This window comes from Nanorana parkeri, unplaced genomic scaffold (assembly GCF_000935625.1).
Source record: "Nanorana parkeri isolate BGI_ZX_2015 unplaced genomic scaffold, ASM93562v1 scaffold102, whole genome shotgun sequence".
In the NCBI taxonomy this organism is placed as follows: Eukaryota; Metazoa; Chordata; class Amphibia; order Anura; family Dicroglossidae; genus Nanorana; species Nanorana parkeri.
The window spans coordinates 2,240,831-2,264,231 of record NW_017306370.1 but is presented as its reverse complement, the minus strand read 5'-3'; the positions used below and the strand labels follow the sequence as shown (position 1 = coordinate 2,264,231).

At 47.5% G+C, this 23,401-nt stretch overlaps 1 protein-coding gene across 1 annotated transcript in view; it reads right to left on the bottom strand.

Annotated features, from left to right (window-relative positions):
- The window catches only part of SESN3 (sestrin 3), an 84,906-nt gene extending 70,571 nt beyond the window's left edge, over positions 1-14,335 (bottom strand). Inside the window, exon 1 of the mRNA XM_018552943.1 lies at positions 14,119-14,335. Coding sequence (XP_018408445.1) covers positions 14,119-14,193 — 75 coding nt within the window. The 5' untranslated portion in view covers positions 14,194-14,335. The remainder of the gene's footprint in view (positions 1-14,118) is intronic.
- Between the last annotated feature and the right edge of the window lie 9,066 nt (positions 14,336-23,401).

The window sequence follows — 23,401 nt, the reverse complement described above, 5'->3', positions numbered from 1 at the left end:
GCTGGAAGACTGCTCAGGTAAGCCTGCACTTTCCCACACATGGCGCTCTATAATGTATTGCTGGGATTTGTATTCCTCTATAGCTGATGGTACATTGTGCTGTATATTATACCATCAGCTATAGAGGACTACAAATCCCAGCAATACATTATACACTCTATGTATAATGTATTGCTGGGATTTGTTGTATTCCTATATAGCTCGTGGTATTCTGCATTGCGCTGTATATAGGACTACAAATCCCAGCAATAGTACATTATACAGCGCAATGTGGAATACCACCAGCTATAATGTACTATTGCTGGGTTTTGTAGTCCTCTATAGCCGGTGCCATTCTGCATTCATTGCTGTATAAGTTTACACTTTTCATTTCACTATATTGCAGACCACACTTTTCTTTTTTACTTCCACCGCTCCAAGCTTGCTCCTGTGATGGACTACAATCTCAATAAAAACTAGCAGTCCCATTACTGGAGCCATTTTTTAAAATGTATTTTATTATCCGATTAACCGATTAATCGAACTTAATAATCGGCTAACTAATCGATTTTCAAAATAATCGTTAGCTGCAGCTCTAGATATGAACGCCACGCTCCCCTCCCAGCCCAATCAGATGCAGCAGTGGCATTCCTCACGATGGGGCGGAAAATACCACTGCCGCCTCTGATTGGGTCAGAATGGTGTCTACGTGGGCTTAGACAAACTCAGACGAACCCAGGCTCATCACTACTGGCCACACACTATACAATCTGATTGTAGAATTATTATACAATATCCCTTATTATTATTATACAGGATTTATATCGCGCCAGCAGTTTGCACAGCGCTTTACAATATAAGGAAGACATTACAATCACATTACAATTCAAGACAAGATGGTAAGGAGGGCCCTGCCCCTGAGGGCTTACAATCTAAGAGGGAGGGGTCAGTGATACATGAGGAGGTAGTTGTGTGGGGATGAATTGTTTGAGAATGTGATAGTTCAGTGGTTAGGTTGAGGTGGGGTTTACCAAAACCTTCCTTAACCCTTGCAGTGGGGCAGCCCTCAAACTGCAAGGGTTAACGGCTCCCTTTTGTCTAGCTCTCAAATAAAAAAAAGTTATACTCACCCAAACCATGGTGCCGGCCAGTTGTCACTGCGCTTCCCCTAGCCTGTATCCCCCCCCCCCCCTCTACTGTAGCAATGGTATGTCCCTTGGCATCCGCCCAAGGAGGGGGGGAGGGGGGGCACTGTGTACAAATTGTGATAACCCAGGGACCTTAGCTTGCTGCAGCGGAGGGGAATAGAGGCTCCAGGGACCAGCCTGAGACCAAGCTGGCTCAGAGATCAGGTGAATATAATTTTTTCTATTTTAGCACCGAGTCAAAAACAAGCACTTAACCCTTCCAGTGCGAAAGTAGGCCCACTGCAAGGATTAATAGTTCCGTTAAAAAAAAAACTAGTATAAGTACCTGAACAGGATTTCATATCGGTCATATCGGCTTCTTACAATTCCCTATACAGCAGTGCTTAGACTGGAAAAGAGAGAATCAGCACGAGGAGCCAATCCAGCTGTGTTGCAATGCTTAGGTGCTAACAAAGGGGGGAGAGAGTAGAGAGTGAGACTGACTCATCAGTCTGCTCCACTACCCAGTCACAGGGACTAGACCTAGTTATATTACTCAACTGCAAAAAAGAAGATTCAAGTCTCCAGGCTGGCTGTGTAAATCTCAGGGATGGATGGACAGAGATACAAATCCATTGGCAGGGAAAACAGACCTCATTTACAGTCCGTCGGTGTGCAAGGATCTGCCATTCCAGCAAGACTCAAAACAGATTTATGTATCAGTAGAAGTCTGTTCAGTCGTGATTGGCTGAAATCAAACCTTTAACAACAAAAGCCCGCATCAACGTACCTCCAACAACCTTCAGTACCGGAGACACACAATACATTATGAGTTGCGCAAGAACCCCGGGTCCAACAACATGAGCAATGGCCTTGGCTTCATACCGAGACTCTCCAGTGTGGACTTTGGCAGGCTAATGTTTAACGCGGGGTAGTAAAGATCTGACAATATAGGAGACATCTATGAAGCCAGGCTTCATACAACGCTGCTCTCCAGCAACTGGGTTCCAAAATAGGAGAGTGAACCCCATTTTTATTTTTATGGAGTAGGTATGTTATGTGTTCAGCTGTCAGACACGTGTGGAACCGCATTCTTGTTCTGCCATTAAGGGCTTGTTCACACCAAATGCAGACCAGATCTGCATGAGTTTCTGCACAAGCAGTGCAGTGGGTTGTGCCGCATCTTTGCTCAAAATGGTTTTGTTTAGTTTAGAATGGGCTTTTAGTGCGTTCCAGGGCGTTTGCATGCGTTCCAGAGCAGGTAAAATAGGGCTTGCTGCAGTTTTTTTACATGCTCTGGAACTGAACGCCGCGGTGTGAACTAGAGCCCAAAATCCCATTGGAATACATTGGACGCAGTTTTGATCCGCTCTGTAACTGCTCTGCTCCTGGAACGCGCTTGGCGTGGACAAGGCCTAAAACACACTTTTTGCACTTCCTCATTTTAAACCCCGGTTAAGGTCTTTCCTATTTTTCTCTGTATATTTCTGCGCTGCTGTACAGTTATTTTGATGTGAGTTTCTCGCTTAATGGCCGAAAATACTTGGCTCTTCCTGAATCTCACCCCACTGCTCTATATATATTGGCATAGATGAGCACCAATCCCCCCCCGCCACTAGTGTCCTGGCACAGGGTCAGAAGAGAGCAGAGGTGTCCGACCAGGTCCATTAGGGTACCGAGTGCACTTGGGAGTGGGGGGGTCACGCTCTGGGTCCTATTGGGCCTATTTATTTTTTATGAAATTCAAAATATTAACAACCACTTACAAAGCTATCCACAACTCTGCCCCCCACTAGATCTCAAACCTGGTCTCAAAGTATCACCTTAACCGTCCCCTCTTCAAGCAACCTCCTGCTTTCCAGCTCCCTCGTCAACTCCTCCCATACTCGCCTCCAGGACTTCACTAGATTCTCTCCCATCCTCTGGAACTCTTTACCCCAACCTGTCCGTCTATCTCCCACCTTGACTGCCTTTAGGCGATCCCTTAAGACTCATCTGTTCAGGGAAGCCTGTCCCACCACAACCTAACCACTGAACCATTACATTCTCAGACAATTCATCCCCACACAGCAACCTCCTCATGTATCACTTGCCCCTCCCTTTTAGACTGTAAGCCCTCAGGGGCAGGGCCCTCCTTACCATCTTGTCTTGAATTGTATTGTGATGGTAATGTCTTCCTTATATTGTACAGCGCAAACTGTTGGCGCAATATAAATCCTGTATAATAATCATTTCTTTTCGGATACACCGTGTGACTGATACTACAAGAAAGGGGAGATAGGACTATGAAAATTGAGGTTTTTAGATGTCTATTTAGCTGAATATCTATTTGTTACGTCAGCTGGGCTTTAACCCTTCTGATGCTGTGGACATAAGTACCCTGTCAGTGGCAGCTGGGAGATGTAGCAGCCAGGAGTGTGTCTAAACTCCCTCAGCCGACCGTTGACTTTTATGTAGAAGTGTCAGAGGGCTGTAAATCCACCCGATCACTTCCCACAACCTCCTCCATGGGCCCTGGACAGCCAGTATGAGAAGAGCCATTTGCTGCTCTCCCTCCTGATGAATGAAACCGGAAGCAACAACCATTACGTTATGTCTGGGTTTTGAGCCGTCATTCCGCAGCCATAGAGGTCTGAAAAGAAGATGACCAAGCAAGATCTGTGCGTGATCAGCTTCACTGGGCAGCAAAAGTGGCATTAGGGGCCTAACAGATCCCTAATGCCTCTGTAAAAAAGGACCTGTCACCAGCAATATGCTATTACATAGGGAGCAATCAGCCCTATGTGATAGCAAGAAAGTTAAGTGTAGAAAAAAAAAAGGTATATGAAAAAAAAATGAAAATTTTAATTAAATAAATAATAGTTTAAAGCCCCCTTGTACATGCACAAACTAATGTAAACGCATGCATCGGGTGCATCTACCTATGAAAATGACGATTGGGCCACACGTCGGGTATCTCTGCGCAAACCAGAGTGAGAACAGTAATTCTAACTCTAAATTGATGACCTGTACAGACTTTTAAAGTGTCGCCTATGGAAAATTTGGCACCTAAGTTTTGCGGTTGTCACTAGTTGTCAAGCTCCTGGATTGAACAGACTGGCTCCTGAATTTCATATTAACCTCCTTGGCGGTATTCCCGAGTGTGGCTCGGGGTTAATTTTCTGTACCCTAAGCGGTAACCCCGAGCCATACTCGGGAATACACAGCGCGCCTCTTACCTTGTCCCTCGAGCCATGATGTGTCCTCCGGCCGATGCCGGCATCCGTCCCTTGCGAGCGTTCGCGTCGCAGGGGGGAGGAACCGGCAGGAGATTGAAAAGTTAGAAGAAAAAAAAAATAAAACAAATAGAACGAAAAAAAAGGAAGAAAAAAAATCATACCGCCAGGGAGGTTAATATGCCCATCCTTGCCCTGGTACACTGAAAAGGATCTGAAGGTTAAAAGGAGAACTATGGGGTTAGGGCTTTTCCCCATAGTTCTCCTAAAGGACACAAACTAGCGCCCTCCCGTCACCCTAAGCTCAGTATATGGCGAGCTACAGCTCGCCGTATACTGAGACGCCGCAGCTGAAATGGATCCCGACAATTATGTCTGGATCCGCCCAGCTGCGTGAGTGACAGCTGGCTCTGCCTATCTAGAGGCAGAGTCAGCTGTACCCGCCCCGTCCGTTCCGCCAGTCCAGAGCCAGCTGTCCCCGCCCCGTCCGTTCCGCCAGTCAGCGCTGGAGGATCGGGGAGGGGGGAATCCAGTCCCACCCCTGTCACGGCTCTCTGCCGTGACAAGATCGAAAAGTGAGCGAATGCCGGTATGTGTTCGCTCACCTCCCGATCTACTGAGCCGACCTGCGACAGTCTCATTGTCACACGTCGGCTAGAACTATGAGGCTGAGTGAAAAGCACTCACCTCATAGTTCTCCTTTAACATACATACCTGCAGGCACCAAAAACATTTTCACCAATTCCTGACTAGCGGTAGCATTGCTCGGTTTGGCTTTATCTGCTGCCCGCGGTTACTCATTAATACACTTAGATAAAAGACGTAGTTTAGGAGAACGTTCTGGTAGAAGGCAGGAGTGTTGCAGCGGCATTGTTAAGCCTCCAAGATTCCCTCCCCGCATGTGTTTGTCAAGTCTGCAACCTGATACTTTATTAATATCCACGGAGGACCACTTGAGAGTTCACATATCCATCCGACACACAACAAGCCCCTCACCCCAAGTGTATAGCTATGCGCAGTCATTCTTAGACTCAGTATCTGAAACTCAACAACAGACTCTTCCCCTAGAGCAATAACACTGCAACTCACAGGAGCTCAATGACAGTTTATTAAAGAACACGGTGGGCAAGACATCCTGATCTGCACAGAATGTATGTATACACATCGGGGGTCTTACAGGCATCTCTCTCAGCTTTTAAATTGATATGGATACTTTTTACATTTGGTTGCTGTCTTTACGGATCTAATAACACCTTCCTTAGCCCGTGATTTAAAGATCTGCCTCTCTGGTTGGGTTTTCAGAGGCTCCCCGCTGCATCTTCCTTCTGAGAGCCGCCTCCTGCCTCTGCTAAGATACGTAAACATGTACAAGGACAATGGATGTGAAAATGCTAATTTAAATGCCTGCTGGTTACCAAGTTTTAGGGGAAAAATCAACTCATGTAATGCATGTATATGAAGCCTAATAAAGCCCAACTCTACCTTGGTTCTAAAGATAAGAAGCCTGGCATGTTATATAATGGGGAAAACAAAGCATCTCTACCTGCAAAATGTACCTCCCCTTCTCCTCCTCACTGCTGTGATCTAGAGCTGGTCCTGTTCCAGGTGCAATCCAACCTACTTCCGCTGAGCCCAGGGTGGCAAGGACAACTGCCCCCCATTACCCAAGGTGCCACAGGAGCGCCGTTACCCAAGCAGCTTCCCAAGTCTCCTCCACTCTCTCCTTCCTGTCTGCGGCATCTGACACATTCAGCCACGCAAGCAGTGCGGGAGGACAAGACACAGGTCAATTCGCTTTGCGATCTACTGGTAGATCGCGATCTATCTAATGGGCACCCCTGTTCTAGAGGTCCTAGGAGTCCCAGTAGCCAAGGGAATGCCAGTAGCCAAGGTGCCGCAGGAGCCCCATTACACGAGGTGCCGCAGGAGCCCCTTTACCCGAGGTGCCGCAGGAGACCCTTTACCCGAGGTGCCGCAGGAGCCCCTTTCCCCGAGGTGCCGCAGGAGCCCCTTTACCCGAGGTGCCGCAGGAGCCCCTTTACCCGAGGTGCCGCAGGAGTGCTTTTACCCAAGGGGCTAAACAACTGTCTTATTACAAAAATATTTGTTCTCACTATTTTTCCAACCTTCTAGAGGTCCTAGGAGTCCCAGTAGCCAAGGTGCCGTGGGAGTCCCAGTAGCCAAGGTGCCATGGGAGTCCCAGTACCCAAGGTGCCATGGGAGTCCCAGTACCCAAGGTGCTAAACAGTTGGCTTTTTTATCACTAAAACCTTTGTTGCATCTGAGCGCTGCTGATTTCCTGCAGCCTTTTTGCTGCCCCTTCTATCTACATACACTCCAGCAATGGCTACATGGCATTTCTCAGGGTGATGGTACCCTAATGGTGACAACAGCGGACCACAGCTGTGTAAAGTTGGTTTGAAGGGCCACTTGTAGTTTCCATTAGAAACCTGGGTGTTAGGTTCACAACAAAGTTGGGAGACAGGGACAGAGCGTTGTCACCCCATAACAGGAAGTGTCTGAGCAAGGGTTGTTTTTTTATGTAGGGATCCCCAGGTATGTTAATGATGCTGCAGCTTTAAAATATTGTAAAACGACTTTTGAAATGAACATACTAAAGCCTGGACAGGACACTATCTGCATGGAGTTTTTATGTTCTCCATGTGCTTGTGTGTGTTGCCTCTGGGTACTCCGGTTTCTTGCCACACTCCAAAAACAGGATGGTAGGTTATCTGGCTCCTGTCTACATTGGCCCTAGTATTTTATGTGAGATAGGGACCTTAGATTGTAAGCTCCTTGGGGGCTGCGCTGGTCAGCACAGCTCCAATGCATCTGGTGTAACCGGGTCCTTAGGTATGAATGGAGCCCAATAACAAAAAGGCATTATAAAAGTATCTCGGCCCGATTTCAAAATGTGAACCAGAACTCTATAATAATACAAATGGTTTGTAAACACCTCCACTACACGCAAACGCCTAATAAAACCAACCCGGGAACATAAAAGCCTCGTATAGTTTGGCTTCCATACACATCATAAAAATGATTTCTTTGATGCAATTAGTGGGACAGAGGCCAGCATTCTGTAATCGGGGTCAGAGCCCTCAAAGGCCACAGGTCGGGTAATGACTTCTCCATCCCTGTGGCTGCGATAATACATAAGGAGGGTAAAACACACTTCTCCATAACAGACGTTCATCAGTATTCCATGTGACAGCTCCCCTGATGTGATTAGTGAGAAGGAGGCTAATATAAAAAGAATGATTTCTTTTATCACATGCTAGCCTGCCAATGAACTCAAATCAGTGAAGTCCGAGAGGCCGTTGTCTTCATTTTCCCATCTTTTCTGGTCTGGTACGGACTGCGCTGGTGTGAACGGAGGCCAGAAATAGCATAGGGATGCATTTTGGGTCCAGAAACAATTTGGTCTGGTCTGGTCTGGATGTGGTGTGAATGGGCCCTAGCACAAAGTCGGCATCTAAGTTAGGGGATCCCGACATCATGAGATGTCTACTAGTTTACTTCTTCAGGCGAAGAAAATGTTCCACAAGTACAGAAAACCCCTGTTGATCCTGCCAGAAATGCTGTGTCCTCATCACTTTCTGTGAGTTGGGCTAGAAGCATAAAAAAAGTATGACTATTAGTCTAAATTACTATCCTCATCATCCCCATGTAATGAATGAAGGCAGAGGTTTGAAGTCCAGCCTGTGACAACCTGACTCCCTCCATAGATACAGCGGAGGAGTGAGCGGAGCCAGGAACAGGAAGTCTGTTATTTGTAGGATCACCAGGTGAAAATAACAGGAAGAAAGCTTAAGAGAGGAAAACTAATGTAGTGATGATTGAAAAAGTTGACAACTTTTTCAATCATCGATTATGTCGATTAGTTGTTGCAGCCCTAGACCTCACATCTAAGGACTGGTAAGCTGCAATAAATTGTATTTTGGGTTTAGAACAGGGCTGGACAAATCCCAAAAGCCAGGTTGCCAATGTTCCTTAAACTTACATCTGGGGCCCAACTTGTGAGGTTTTCTCTAGTTGCGCTCAGTGGAGCTGGCTTCATTGACATCAGACCCTGGACTCAAGAAACTGCATATCTAAAGCTGGCCGTTCATTAGAACGTTCATTCAAAATCATTCATCAGAGCATTCCATAATGCCATCATTGACTCAACTAAATTTGTTCACAAGCCCTTCCCAAATTTTGACCAGATTTTCTACTTGAACGGAATTCGGGACGTAATGAATAGGTTTCTTTAGTGTCCAGCACCAGAGCATTACAATATGTACGACTTTTTCCCCCAAATGAAAAATCACATTTATGGTTAGAATGTAGCTCAGATAAAAAACAAGAAAGAAATTCCATCCTGCTCCTTCCATTTTCCTTGTCTCTATTCTCGAAAGCCAACGTCGATTAGAAGACCCATCGAGGGGAATTTATCAAAACAAGAGCAGGCAAAATCTGGAGCAGCTGTGCACGGCACCCAATCAGCTTCTCTCTTTCATTTTCAAATCTTAACTGACCAAACTGAAGAGAGAAGCTGATTGGTTCCCATGCACATCTGCTCCAGATTTTGTCTGCTCCAGTTTTGATAAATTCCCCCCATTGAACATAACTTCTAGAAGCCTCTTGACACACCTTGATGCACCTAAAATGGAGAACATTTTTTTTGTACAACGCACATGAAGGCAACACATACATGGGAACTACACCCAAAAAATATGAATGAGATCCAAAACATCTCCCTGGTAGCAGGAGAGGTGAAGGACGGAATATGGATACAAAAACTGAACTGTTCATAAGTGAATTGTTCAAGAAATTCTCAAAATCAAAAGCTAAAGTTGTCCCCAAATTTTGATCCAGCAATAAAATTGGCCAACAATGATGAAGTGTGAAGCAGCCTATAGATAGAAGGAGATGACTGTTGTCCAATTTGGTTGTTTTCGGTTAAATGGGGTAATGAACTTCTGTCTATGGAGGACTGGGAGACACTTTTGGGGATAAGGGTGCCCACATACACTGACTGCTTTGGGGAACCTCCAATTCCACCATCCATCCTAAACAGCATAGATGGGTGAACCCCTTGGCTGTACCCAAACACTGAAGCTGATGTCATTGTTTGGCTGAGAATTTTTGGACGGCTCTACGGTATTGACAAAAAAAAAAAATTACTAGACTTCTGTCCAACGGGGGTGGGGGATTGGTGCCGACTGGGCCACATGCTGGTCAAATTTCAGCCAAGTCAGCAGAATTTGACCAAAATCTAACCAGCGTATGGGGCCAGCTAGACTAAGGTTGAACAAGGTACCATCTGGACGGGAGGAAGAGTCTGCAGGAGCCTGAGCATTGCACCCGCGATCCACTGATTGCAGATGCATTGCTTTACTGGCTCAAATGTAAAATTAAAAAAATATATGCACTTTTTTTTTTCTTTTATGAACATGTATGCAATAATTATCATCAATTACAGTGAAATGTGAATTAAATGGGATTGTGAGCAGAGAACGAGCAAGTCACGGACATGCAGAACATGTCAAGTGCGCAAACAAGGCAGGTCCGGACATCTCTGCGACATGAAAGGCGTGTGATCTATTGAGTTGTATGGTGGAAGCCTCCAGGTAACCATCACTAATTGAGGAATATCAGTGCGAAATTCAATACCTCTGCCCGAGGGGGGGATTATCCGCAGAGCATTGCTATATACACACATTGTACATTGTGACAGGAACACCTACTGCCTAATAACAACCACCGAATCTAGAGCGTACCGAGGATTGGCAGTAACAGTCGCTGTCAGCAGTTCATGACCGATGATGAATCACATAAAGGGTCAATCCACACAACACTTAAGTGTAGATTTATTTTTTTGGACAGATCTGTCAATGTAAATCCCCCTGATACAGGGGTAGGCAGCCTTGGCTCTCCAGCTGTTATGGGACTACAAGTCCCATGAGGCATTGCAAGACTGACAGCCACAAGCATGACTCCTAAAGGCAAAGGCATGATGGGATTTGAGGTTTCACCACAGCTGGTATGCTTAAGTTGCCTCCCCCTGCCCTAGGGGGCTTTGTTTTATCTACCACTGGTGAGATCTTTCCATTTAGAGGCCAATGCGGTGATCGTTACAAGGTGCAATTCCTTTCATTAAAGAGTCCTGAAAAAGTTTTAAAATTTTTTTTAAAAAATCACGTTTCGGATCAAGTAAATAAAAAAACTTTCATTAACCACTTCCTGACCAGCTGAAACATATATGTGGCAGCAAGAAGGTGGGCTTTACCGCAAAGGCGCCACATGTATACGTCCACTGCGCTGTGCTAGAAGCATGCTCACTGTGTGCTCCCACTGACACATTGCGGTCACAGTCTACAATTGGGAGCCATGTATGGGCTCCCGATCATGTGATGGCGGTCACATGATCATGGGCTCATACCCGTCTGCAAGGGCTGTTGGCGGCAAGACGTTCAATCTGAAAACAATGTTTATTTGCCTGATTTCTAGCAAAATTGATTTTCCCCGCACCACGCTGTCAACGAAAGTCATTCCAAACCCCCTGGACGTCAGGTTCTGCAGTACAAGCAGTGCACTGTGGGGGGGAATTTATTTAAACTGGAGCAGACAGAATCTGGAGCAGCTGTGCATGGCAACCAATCAGCTTCCATCTTCATGCACTGCTCAACAGCTACTACAACTCCCATGATTCACCGCTCTTGATTCAACCAATGCACACGCAAGCCCATTACCACTCATTTGCAGTGTTGATCCCGCTGCCGCTCAAGAAGTCTATGGGTGGTGCTGTGTGGGTGGCGCAGTAATAAATGGGAGGTTTTCGGTACTTTTACATGCTGGTGTTGGATACAAACACCAATATACATATAACATGCCGGCACCCGTCATAACAGAAATGTCAGTTGAAATATACAGATATACGGATACAGTTTATGTATTCTGACCATCCAAAATCATCTACATTCTGCTACTGTGTGGGGTTTATACCTGTAATGAGAGTATTCAGAATACACACACCTTTATTATATTTCCTCCATGCTAGCTTGCAGGCCAAGCTGTCCAGCAAAAGTGAGACAACCCACATTGCACCCCCAGGAGTCCTTACACTGGTCACGTTTTATTCCTTTTTCCCTTAAAACAAACTGTTATAACAGCATTAAAAGTGGAAGCTGGAGCTAACTCTGTAACTAAAAGTACGTCTAAACCAACTGTATCCACTGGGTGACAACGCTGCCATGATTTCACTGCAGAACAGTGTTGTCACCCTGTTACAGGATGTGGAAAAATCAACAAAACTACTGGCAGGATGTCTGTGAAGGTTCTTATTCATCCAGGTCATGGTATATCTGTAAACAATATGTCAAGGCAACTGGACCGGCTGTATTTTTCTTGAAGACATTTCACTGGTCATCCAACCAGCTTTCTCAATTCAGAAATTTCTGATATGAGAAAGCTGGTCGGATGACCAGTGAAACGTCTTCAAGAAAAATACAGCAAGTCCAGTTGCCTTGACTTATTTTTTACAGATATACTGGCAGGATGAACCTAGTAAAACTAAAGGTGCCCACACACTGCACGATTATCGTACGATAATCGCGGGAAATCCCACGATCGTAGGAGAATTGCAAAGTGTATGCAAGGCGTGCGACCGTTTCTAATGTACGGTCGCACGACTTTTGTATTTCGAGCATGTTCGAAAACCAGCCGAGAATCGTACGATTTTCAGCTGGTTTGTAGCATGATCGTGAGATAACTGCCGCACGGGCCTGTGTGCAATGCGCACACTGCCCGTTCAGCATTGCAGTCATCGGAAGCCCGCCCCTCAGCGGGGCGAGCTTGCGATTATCGCAAGTACGATCTGCCTGTGCAAGATGGGCAGATCGTACGTTTTTTAAATTACTTTACAACCCTCGCAAGACAAAAGTCTTGCGAGGGTTGTAAAGAGTATGGGCACCTTTAGTAGAACGTCCAGTCCCAGGACTCTCCAGTAGAAGGATATGCTGAGATTTGTAGTTCCCAGATTCCTGTAAGCATCACCCGTGGCCCGTAAAGGAAGCAGGCGTAGCATTAGAGAAGTGACAGACACTACAAGGCAACTCATGACAGTGACACAGATTATTGGTGTTTACTGGTTGTCACAGTAGGAGCACGTCGCTCACATTTCAGTCCGGTGGCAGTTATATACTGACATGTCATGTCTGGAGGGTTCTTTGACGGGCTGGAGAAATGCTCCTCACAATGCTGTGTGACAATGGCGCCGAGTATCATCGGAGAAGGTAATAAAAAGATCAGACAAAAAGTTGACCTGCGGGGTGGCAAATGTTGGCTTGTTACAGAGGAAAACCTGCGTTCTATGTCACAACTGCAAGATGGTAAATATGCAGTTTACGCATGAGAAGGATCTATTTCACGTTTGGATTATTTATCAGTCAAGGACCATAGGTGGAAATCTATGCAGATGTGTATCCGATGCATCCAGTGGTGGTCAGCCAAGGGCCCCTGGGAGAGAACATTTCCTGGGCCCTTCTCCCTTATTAAATTAAGGGGAATTAGGGCAATATGAAGAATGCAGACCTCAGCACTGCCCTAGATATGAGCAGTGCTGAGGTCTACAGGATAGTGGAGGATGGAGTCCCAGTAGCCATGTAAACTTTCATCTCATGTAAGTGGGCCCCTAGGCTAGGACCTTTTTTAGGCCACCCTCCCTCCTTCAATTAAGGAGAATGATTAGGGCACCATTAAACAAGAGCAGTGAAGGGGTCTACAGGATGGTGGAAGGTCTACAGGATGCTGGAAGGTCTACAGGACGGTGGAAGGTCCAGAGGTCTACAGGACGGGAGAAGTCTACAGGACGGAGGAGGTCCAGAGGTCTACAGGACGGAGGAGGTCTACAGGACAGTGGAAGGTTCAGAGGTCTACAGGACGAAGGGAGTCTACAGGATAGAGGAGGTCCAGAGGTCTACAGGACGGAGGAGGGCTACAGGGCAGTAGAGAAAAGAGACCCTGCTGCCACCTGACCATCATCTAATGTAAATGGGCCCCTAAACCCCAGAGGGTCCTTATGCAAGAAAATGTTTTGGTCTTGCCCCTCTCTCATTAAACAAGGGGAACAATTAGGACAATATGAAGCATGAATACGGCTCATCACCTACCCAAGATGTGGGCAGTGCCGAGGTCTAGGGCCAATAAAGAAAATACTCCCAGCATCCACCTGACCCACATCTCATATAAATGGGCCCCAAAATCTCGCAGGGCCCTCGTGCAGTTGCATGGAGCCCCAAAAAAACCTGATATCCCCGGTTATACATCGGTCATCACTGTCGCCAGCAGCAACCCCACCGATGTTAATCCTTCTCTTGAAATCAGAACAGAACAGATCTCTCGAGTATTTATAACGTTTTTCTGCATCCTACCAACAAGTGTAAAGTATATCCCGTGTATAGCTCCTTCTAGGGGAGGACTACAATGCTCAGCAGACCCTGACACTTCCAATGGATTTCTGGGGTCACTTTGCTGCTTGGTGTAATGATGCTGCATAACCAATGGTCAGTCTACTACAACCCCCATCATAGAAAATCTGGACAATGCAATGAATGCAAGGCAGAGCAGCCCTCATAGGGAGAAGTCAATCCAGCACTCTGAGCCATCTGTCCCTAGAAATCGGGGAATACAGGGAACTCTGGCATGCACCGGCATGCTGCAACTTGTAGTTCTCCCGCATGCTGCACCTGCACAGGGACTGTTGCAGTGACTTGAAAGCTCGGTAATAGTTTGCAGATCTTAAAGGGGCTCACCTTTCTGAGCACTTTGTGGCAGTTGGTGCAGATGAGATAGTCTCCGCTGTTGCTCAGGCTGTCGGTGCTGTTCATGGTGTCCCCCTCCCCCGGCCGGTGCTCTGGCTTGCTGTTGTTGTTGTTGTACGGGGACAACGGCCGGCAAGCTGTACACTGCGGGCCGCCCCGAGAGCACAGACCGGCCACAGGAGAAGGGGGTCGAATGACAGGCACGACAGGGCGGGACTGACTCGCACAGCCACGCCTACCCCACATGGGAAATGTATAACCTCTCCGACGGTCACACCCACTACTCCGCCCACTGGCATCACCCACTCACTTGCTCCTCCCACCGTCGGCCCTTTTTGGCCATAGCCGCGCCCACCTCGTCCCTCATCGCTCTGACAAGGGACCAGCCTCCCGCCTCAAGTTCCTTCCGGCCAATGGCAGGCGAGCCGCTCGTCGCGTCACGCCCCCCGGTAACTGCTCGTGCCAGCCAATCGCAGAGCGAGGAGAGAGAAAGGCGTCTCGGCCAATGGGAAATGCTCGAAAACAGGAGTCGCCACGCCCACTAGAGCTCAGGGCTTAGTTGGTGGACAAAAGGAGCAGTGATGAACAAGGGGTGCAGCTCTGTACAGGGGGGTGCGGAGAGGGGGATGGGGTGACCAGGACACTGAAGTCAGCTGAGTCAGTGTCTAGAATAATGTCACCATTTATTATATCAGAGACTGAGTCGTCCACCCAGAATTGTACATGTTAGTTTTAGGTGGAATCATTCTCCTTCCTGTGACAAGTTTGTGTCTGTGGCCCCCTGCATGCAATCCTGCAATGATAGGACCACTCCATTGCAACTGGGCTTGGTGATTGCATCTTCACCAGCGACACAGTCACTGAGCCCCACAATCGCATCCGTGTGCTGCAACACCGTGCACCACAATGCGTGTCGCTTTGTAACACACGCTGCAATGTGAATGGCCCCGCAATGCACCTGACTTGGTGTGAAATTGCTCCAAAACGCATAGTAATAAAGTAGCGTGCATTTGGGGAGGAAAAGTGCAGGGACTTGTTTGTCGTGCGGTGAGGGGCAGTCAAAGGAAATAAATGGGCTGCCCTGTATGCGGTGCACATAAATGTGCATATGCGTGTACAATGTCGCACGCGCACAAGTGTGAACGGGGCTAAGGCCCTGTTCACGTGATTTTCAGGTCCTGATCAGGTGCGGATCTGCAGACGCGGTGCTATGTGTTTTGATGCGTTCCAGTGGGGCTGTCAGTATGTTAGCTGCAGTGCAGTGCGTTTTAGACAAAGTTATTTTTGTTACATGTTCCCATTCGCATGGCATGACTTTAAATTGGAGATACCAAATACGAGTATCGGTACCGATAATGAGTATTTGGGTGAGTACTTGTACGTGCCCAAATATTGCGATACTTACCCCCCATTAGAGAGATTCCCTCTGACCTGCAATGCCACGAGGGGGCATGGAGCCGGCTTCCCGGCCAATCAGGAAGCCCAGAGGCAGGTCACTTGTCGCTAAGCAGCCTGGCTTAACTTGTCGCTAGGCAGCCTGGCTTGCTGGCCAGTCCGGAAGTCGAGGGGTGCATAATGACCCGCTTCCTGAATGGCTAAGAAGCTGGCTTCAAGCTGCCTAGTGACACTGCAAGGCAGCCTAGCTTCCTGACCACTCAGGAAGTGGTGTGGTACGTCATGACCCGCTTCCTAATTGGCTAGGAAGCCGGCTCCACTTGTCACTAGGCAGCCTGGCTTCCTGACCAATCGGCAAGTTGAGTGGTGCGTAATGGCTCGCCTCCTGGCTTCATGTATGGCTAAGAATCTGGCTTCAAGCTGCCTAGTGACACTGCTGGGCAGCTTGGCTTCCTGACCACTCAGGAAGCGGGTGGTACGTCATGACCCGCTTCCTAATTGGCTAGGAAGCCGGCCACAAATGTGAACCGCGCATGCGCCCGCCGCAAGATGCTTTGCGGCCGCCGAGGATCTTCACATTTTCGGACGGCAGCGCGCAGGGAAGACACAGGCGAGTATTAACCTCTGTAAAAAGCGTTTTTGTTTTCTTTTTACACTTTTTGCATAGATCTACTGCTCGCTAGCAGTAGATCTATGCAAAAAAAAAAACGGAGGCTTTAATTATTCTTTAAGGAGGGGGCTGGGGTGTAATGTTCACTCTAATTAACCCTGTGTGTACTGTGCACGGCAGATCTTAATTGTCAGCTGTAAACTAGCTGGACGCTAAGGAGGGAATGTATCAAAACTGCAGCAGACAGATTGCCCATGGCAACCAATCAGCTTCTCTCTTCAGTTTGCTGAGTTGAGATTTGAAAATGAGAGATCGAAGCTGATTGGTTGCCATCAGTTTTTATGAATCCCCCTCCTAACAAAGGGTTAAGGATGGGTGATACTTTGTATGTTATTGCCCTTTAAGGGTATATTCACACCATAAGGCATGCACGTGTTGTGACGCACGTTGTGTTGCTTTTTGTTGTTGTTATTTCCTGTGAGGTCATATCCTTCTTTTTTTGTTCATATCATTTTATCTTTCTTTGCGGTGGGTTGCATTGCGCTGACGTGCACTTGCGCGCGTTGCGCTGCGGTGAAAAAAAGTAGAGCATGCACCAGCCGTGCATTTGAACGTGAACAAAATGGCGCAATTCTGTGCGCGTTCATACAAAGGGGAGAAGCATATGTCCTGCGTGCAGGTGACATCATTTGTTAATGGAACCCCAAATGTGGCAAGCATGGCGTGTGTCTTAGCAAAAAATGCTGTTGCCACATGTGTCACCTGTACGGTAGCCCATGGAAACGAATGGGCTGCTTTATGCTGATGAGTGGCGGCAAAACGTGCCAAAACGATCCGCACATTCTTGCACGTGGCTACCAGAAAATACCCGATGATCCTGCCAGAAATGCAGCATCCTCCTCACTTCCACAAGCACCAATAATGTTCCCTTATTCCTTTGAACTACTTATTCCCTACCCCCCCACGTTAGGTCTCGTTCACACCTAGGCGTATTGCATATGCGCGACCGTCGCGCGTTTTTTTACCGCGATTCGCGGTAAAAAAGTCGAGCGACCATTGCGCGTTTCCGAAGGCTACTTGGCTGTAGCCCAATGGAAACGCGCAACAAAACGGCCCAAAGTAGTACCTGTACCTTTTCAGGCGTGGGCCGTTTTGTAGCGCGTTAGGGACGGGCGGAAATACGCCAAGGTGGGAACGAGACCATTGAATACAATGGGATTGATATTTTTGAGCGTTTTGTAGAGCGTTCGTCGAGAGTAGAACGCGCTACAAAATGTTCAGGTGTGAACGAGGGCTAAGGGCTCGCTCACACCAGCAGTATTGGGCTGCTTTGTTCAACCCTGACTGGTGTCTGGGAGTGGCCCTTGCAGGCTTGTTCACACCAAGTGCAGAGCAGAGCAGTTACAGAACGCATCAAAAATGCATCCAATGTATTCCAATGGTATTCTGGGCTCTGGTCCACACCACAGCGTTCAGTTCCAGAGCATGTCCTATTTTTTCTGCTCTGGAACGCACCAAAACGCATGCAAACGCATCAAATATGCATGCAAACGCCCTGGAACACACTGGGAGCTCATTTTAGGCAAAGCAAATATTTTAAAAAAACGGGCCAAAACGCGGCAAAATGCACTGCACTGCACGTGCAGAAACTCATGCAGATCTGATCTGGATTTGGTGTGAATAAGCCCTGCAAGGTTTGCCGCAGCTGTACAGTACAGTTGGAATGAACTTGGTACACTCCTGGCCCTGACCCTCCCTGTACACTTGCATGATTTGGTACCTTCCTGGTTACGTGCAGTGGTGGCGGAGCTTGCTTTTTAGCAGGCGGCAGTGAAGAAGAGCAAAGTGGTAGCAGAGGCTGCTGGAGTGGAAAGGTAAGCAAGCAGAGCTTGGGGGGGGGGGCAGCTGCTGAGCTTGGTGTCCGACGCTGGGGTGGGGGGGAGCACTCTGAAGAGGACAACACAGCAGCAAGCAGCTGGTCCCCCAAGGCTGAGTAGGGGCCCAATGCTAAGGTGGGGGGAGAGACTTTGCAGAGGACAGCAGTGCTGTCCTCTGCAAAGGCTTCCCCCAACCCAGCGTCGGGCCTGGCTGCTGTCCTCTGCAAAGGCTTCTCCCCCACCCTAGTAGCAGCAAGCAGCTCTACAGCCAGGGGTGGAACTACTGCTGGTGCAGCTGTAGCAGGGCCCGAGCCTAGGGGGGCTCAGTATAGTACTCACAGACACCAGGGCTACCCCAGTGCAGAGATAGTGGGGGCGCCGGCCGTCAGCTACCGGGCACTGCCGAGGGAGCCGGGATGGAAGGCCGGAGGTGAACATACATAAATGTACTGCAGGTCAGACCTGCAGGCACACTACGAGGCAGCGCTGGGGCTTCGGCCATGAGTACCCAGTGGGCAGCGGCCTAGTTACAGAACCCACCAACTCTCCCTGGTGCACGGTGTTCCTGCCGAGGACAGTCAGAAAAGGTGACTGCTTTCACCTGTGTTCTATAGTTCAGCTATGTTCTATAGTGTCATCATTTGTAGCCCACAACTGATGGAACTATTCTGCATTGCTGAATAAAATATTGCTGGGAGTTGTAGTCCTCTGCAGCTGCTGCCGTTCTGTATTGTAGCAATGTAGAATGGCTTTGGCTATAGAGGACTGCAACTCCCAGCAATACTTTATACAGAACTGCAGAATGGTACCAGTTATAGAGGACTACAACCCCCAGCAATACTTTATACAGAACTGCAGAATGGTACCAGTTATAGAGGACTACAACCCCCAGCAATACTTTATACAGAACTGCAGAATGGTACCAGTTATAGAGGACTACAACCCCCAGCAATACTTTATACAGAACTGCAGAATGGTACCAGTTATAGAGGACTACAACTCCCAGCAATATTTTATACAGAACTGCAGCCATTCTGCATTGTTGTATAAAGTATTGCCGGGAGTTGTAGTCCTCTATAGCTGAAGCCATTCTGTATTGCTGTATAAAGTATTGCCGGGAGTTTTAGTCCTCTGTAGCTGAAGCCATTCTGCATTGCTGTAGAAAGTATTGTGTCTAAATAAAGAGACTAGACAGAGTGTTTTTGATGGTTTTAATTTGAAATGTACCTTGGTGTCCTTCACTAAGGTCTGTACTTTGGAAAATGTCCGCCACAGCCTTGTTCCGTGCCTATGCCTGGTTGTAATATTCCATCATGGCCACTAGATGGAGCTTTTCCTGTTTGAATGTAGTGTTGTAATATTTCTATATGACCACTAGATGGAGGGGGGACGGTGGGGGGTTGGGTGACACGCCCTCCCGGTCTGGCTTTGCATCCCACCCAGCTCCTGGCAACCAGCGACATCACAACCCGTCTGGCTCTTAGCAACCTGGGAGGCCCTGGCTGGAAGAGTAGCAGCAGGCACACTGTAAACTGTCTGCAAAAGAGCAGCCATAACACTCTGCCTGCCGCCCCTTGGCGAACCTGCACCCAATTTTATCTTTTGCTACATGTGCTCCAAGATGGAGACTCTCGTAGGTTAGAGTTAGGGCCGCACTACACAGAGGTGCCTTGACGAGGCAGTGCGGCTTTCACATATTCTGCAGCAAACGTGTATCTAAAACCTCTGTTTTTAACCTTAGCGGTGAGACAAGTTTTTTGTGCATGCTGGCTGGTGAATGTGCTGGGAAACTTTTTGCTGTTGCCTCATTAAAGAGACGCCCCTTTGTGTTGTAATATTACATTATGGCCACTAGATGAAGCCGATGAGCAAATAAGTTTCCAGGCTGCTGTACCTGTATAGCAGCAGGAACCTGGGATTCTCTATGACCTCTTGGTTTCAGCTCCTCTGGCTGCACAGCTCAGAGGTTCATCACACCTCCCTCTTAGTACATCATTATGCTCCTATATATCTGCAAAAGGGGCAGAGAATAATGTGGTCACCCTAGGCCTATCCCGGGCCTATCCTGCAACAAACCTAAAAGAGAGCAGACCGCAGGGAGGATTAGGGAGGCATAGATCTGCCCTTTCACAGGCTGCTTCCTGGCAAGAACGAAGATAACTTCCTGTGAGGGAACAATTACATCAGTTCCCTCAGATGGTAGCACCCCTTCATCACCTCCCACTACTGCTGAAGAGACTAGGCAAGATGGCATATGGACGATATGAAATATGGAAGATGCAAGTCTGCTTACATGCACGGCCTATAACTTACAATTTCAAAGTGTATGTACAAAAAAGATCATTAGGTTTGGCATTTATGTTTCAGGGACAACATACAGCGATTCAGATATGACATTATGATTCCTTTCCATGTGCTTTGAGACTCTGGCCAATGTAAAAACGGCTTTGTTTACTGTCAGCCTGTCTGCTGTCTTCATCGTATAGTACAGACAGCAACACGCCATAAACCATGACTAAGGCTGGGCACACACCTTACAACCATCGCAAGACTTTTGTCTTGCGATGGTTGTAAGGTACTTAAAAAAACGTACGATCTGCCTATCTTGCATAGGCAGATCGTACTTGCGATGATCGCAAGCCACGCCCCCTGAGGGGCGGGCTTCCGATGACCGCAATGCCGAACGGGCAGTGTGCGCTTGCGCACACCGGCCCGTACGGCTGTTATCGTACGGACATGCCACAAACCCGCCGAACATCGTACGATGCTCGGCGGGTTTTCAAACATGTCCGTAAGTTTAAAGTCGTGCAACCTTACAGTAGTAGAGGTCGCACGGCTTCCACACACCTTACGATAATCGTACGATCGCGGGATTTCCCGCGATTATCGTACGATTATCGTAAGGTGTGTGGGGGCCTTTAGAAAGGAAAGTCTGTAAAAAATAAATTAAGGCAACTGGACTTGCTGTATTTTTCTTGAAGACGTTTCACTGGACATCCAACCAGCTTTCTCAATTTAGAATGACTTGTGCAAAAAATGATCTGGGAATACATTTGTACAAGTCATTCTGAACTGAGAAAGCTGGTTGGATGACAGTGAAACGTCTTCAAGAAAAATGCAGCAAGTCCAGTTGCCTCGACTTATTTTTTACAGATCTACCATGACCTGGATGAATGAGAACTTTCACAGACATAAGAAAGGAAAGCATCAGCGATTCCTTTAGAGCAGGGATAGCCAAACTTCGGTCCTCCAGCTGTTGCGAAACTACAAATGCCATTACACATCCCCCTCTGGAAGTCATGACTGTGGCTGTCAGAGTTTTGCCATGCTTTATGGAATGGGTAGTTTCACCACAGATGGAGGGGCTGAAGTTTGGCTACCCCTGCTTTAGGTGTTCACTCTGCTTTCTGCAGTTCTGCATTCAGATGGGATGGGCTTAGCTAAATGTATGCGGGGGCTGCCGTCTTTGAGCAGTTTGTGATCCGTTTCTCAAGTCATTACATAAGTGCAGTGCAGCTGAGAAATCATTATTTTTAGCTTGTGGCACTGAAGCCGTTGATTTAAATAGATTTTAGCTGCACAGTCACACCTCCCTCCCATCTTTCCAAAACATGAAAGCGGCACATCTAAGTGGCATGTAAAGCATGTCTCAGCAAAACAGATGGGTGTGGCTAAATAGCCTTAAGGCGCCTCATAATCATAGCAAACACAAGAAACCAGCACCGCTTAAGGAACACGTGTTTTCAGATCACAGTGTCAGAGGCTGCGGACAAGTTACAGCAAACTGTCACAGAGGCTGATCCTTCAACCACCACCAGTTCTAAAGATGGACTACAATCTCACGTTAAGTTTGGTCATTTGTATGGAGATTGTAGTGCATCATGGGAGCGACCTTGGAGAGGTGACTACTTTACAACACACACAGGGACCATGGGGAACAAAAGTAGCCTTCCTCCAGAAGGAAGGACAGTGTCTGTATTAGGGATGCACCAATACCGATACTAGTATTGGTATCTATGCTGATGCTGAGTATTTGGGTGAGTACTCGTACTCGCCCAAATGCTCTGATGCCTAGCCCAATACTTTTGGTATCAGGAAGCCGGGCAGCGAGTCATTACACGCTGCCCGACTTCCTGATTGGCTGGGAAGCCGGCTCCATGCTCCCTCGTCACAAGTGACGAGGGAGCATGGAGCCAGCTTCCCGGCCAATCAGGAAGCCGGGCTCCATGCTTTCTCATCACCTAGTGACAAGAAGCATGGCCCACGGCGTCCCTGCTAATGGGAAGCGGGGTGGCGAGGCATTACACGCCGCCCGGCTTCCTTAATGGGACTTCCGGTATTGGTATTCGGAATCGGCGAGTACCGAAATACAAATACCGGTACTCGTACTCAATACCGAATAACCGGTATCGGTGCATCCCTAGTCAGCACCAATTCAGAGATGATTTGGGGATCTACAGCCGAGTGATACACAAATAAGATACATTTATGTTATTAGTTAAGGTACCTGAATGTATTTTTAAGGTGTAACTCAGGAGTTAAACCTTAAAAATACATTCAGGTACCTTAACTAATAACAAAATGTATCTTATTTGTGTTTAGAGTTTAGTGTCACCTTAATGAGGGTCAGTTGGGAGTTATGTCTCAGTTGGTGAAGAAAAGGTGACAGATTAATGGTGACTGAGGACAACCAATGTGCAATGACGTGAAAATAAAAGTTGGACCTCCAGAGCTTTTTCACTCATATGATGTGTCAGCTGAAAAATATTGAATTGGTCTCGCTACACTGAGCTGATGAAAGCCAACGTTCCAACACAGTTGCTAGAGATCATGGCGTATCATTGCTCTGTACACCACAAACTCTAACGGTATGTGCACATGGAAGTCTCCTAAGCCGGCCACCCACACTTTACCTGTCTCCTCGCTGCTTTAAAGTGGAACTCCAGCCAAAAATGTATTTTTTCTAGCTTTGGATTCAGGAGAGGTTAATTGAGGAATTGTCTCTAAAGTTCCCTATGCTTACATTAAGGGTCCAGGTTGCTCTTTCCTGCACCACACTACAGAAACCATAATAAAGTAAACTCCCCTTTATCCGGCATCCATGGGGATTGGTAGATTCCGGATAAATGTAGTTTCTGGTTACTTGAGAGCAGTAACGTAACCAGAGCTATAGTTGCCCGGGCAGAACAAAATATCCCCCGCCCCATGTCTTAGTTATGAACATTCATCCCAGCGCCCTTCTGGGGGTCTTCAGGCAATGCAGAATGACACCAGCTATAGAGGACTACAAATCCCTGCAATACATTATACAGCAATGTAGGGTTAGCCCACCATAGACCCCACGTAGCCCACCATAACACCTGCACAGCCACCTGTGAGTCAGCATACCATA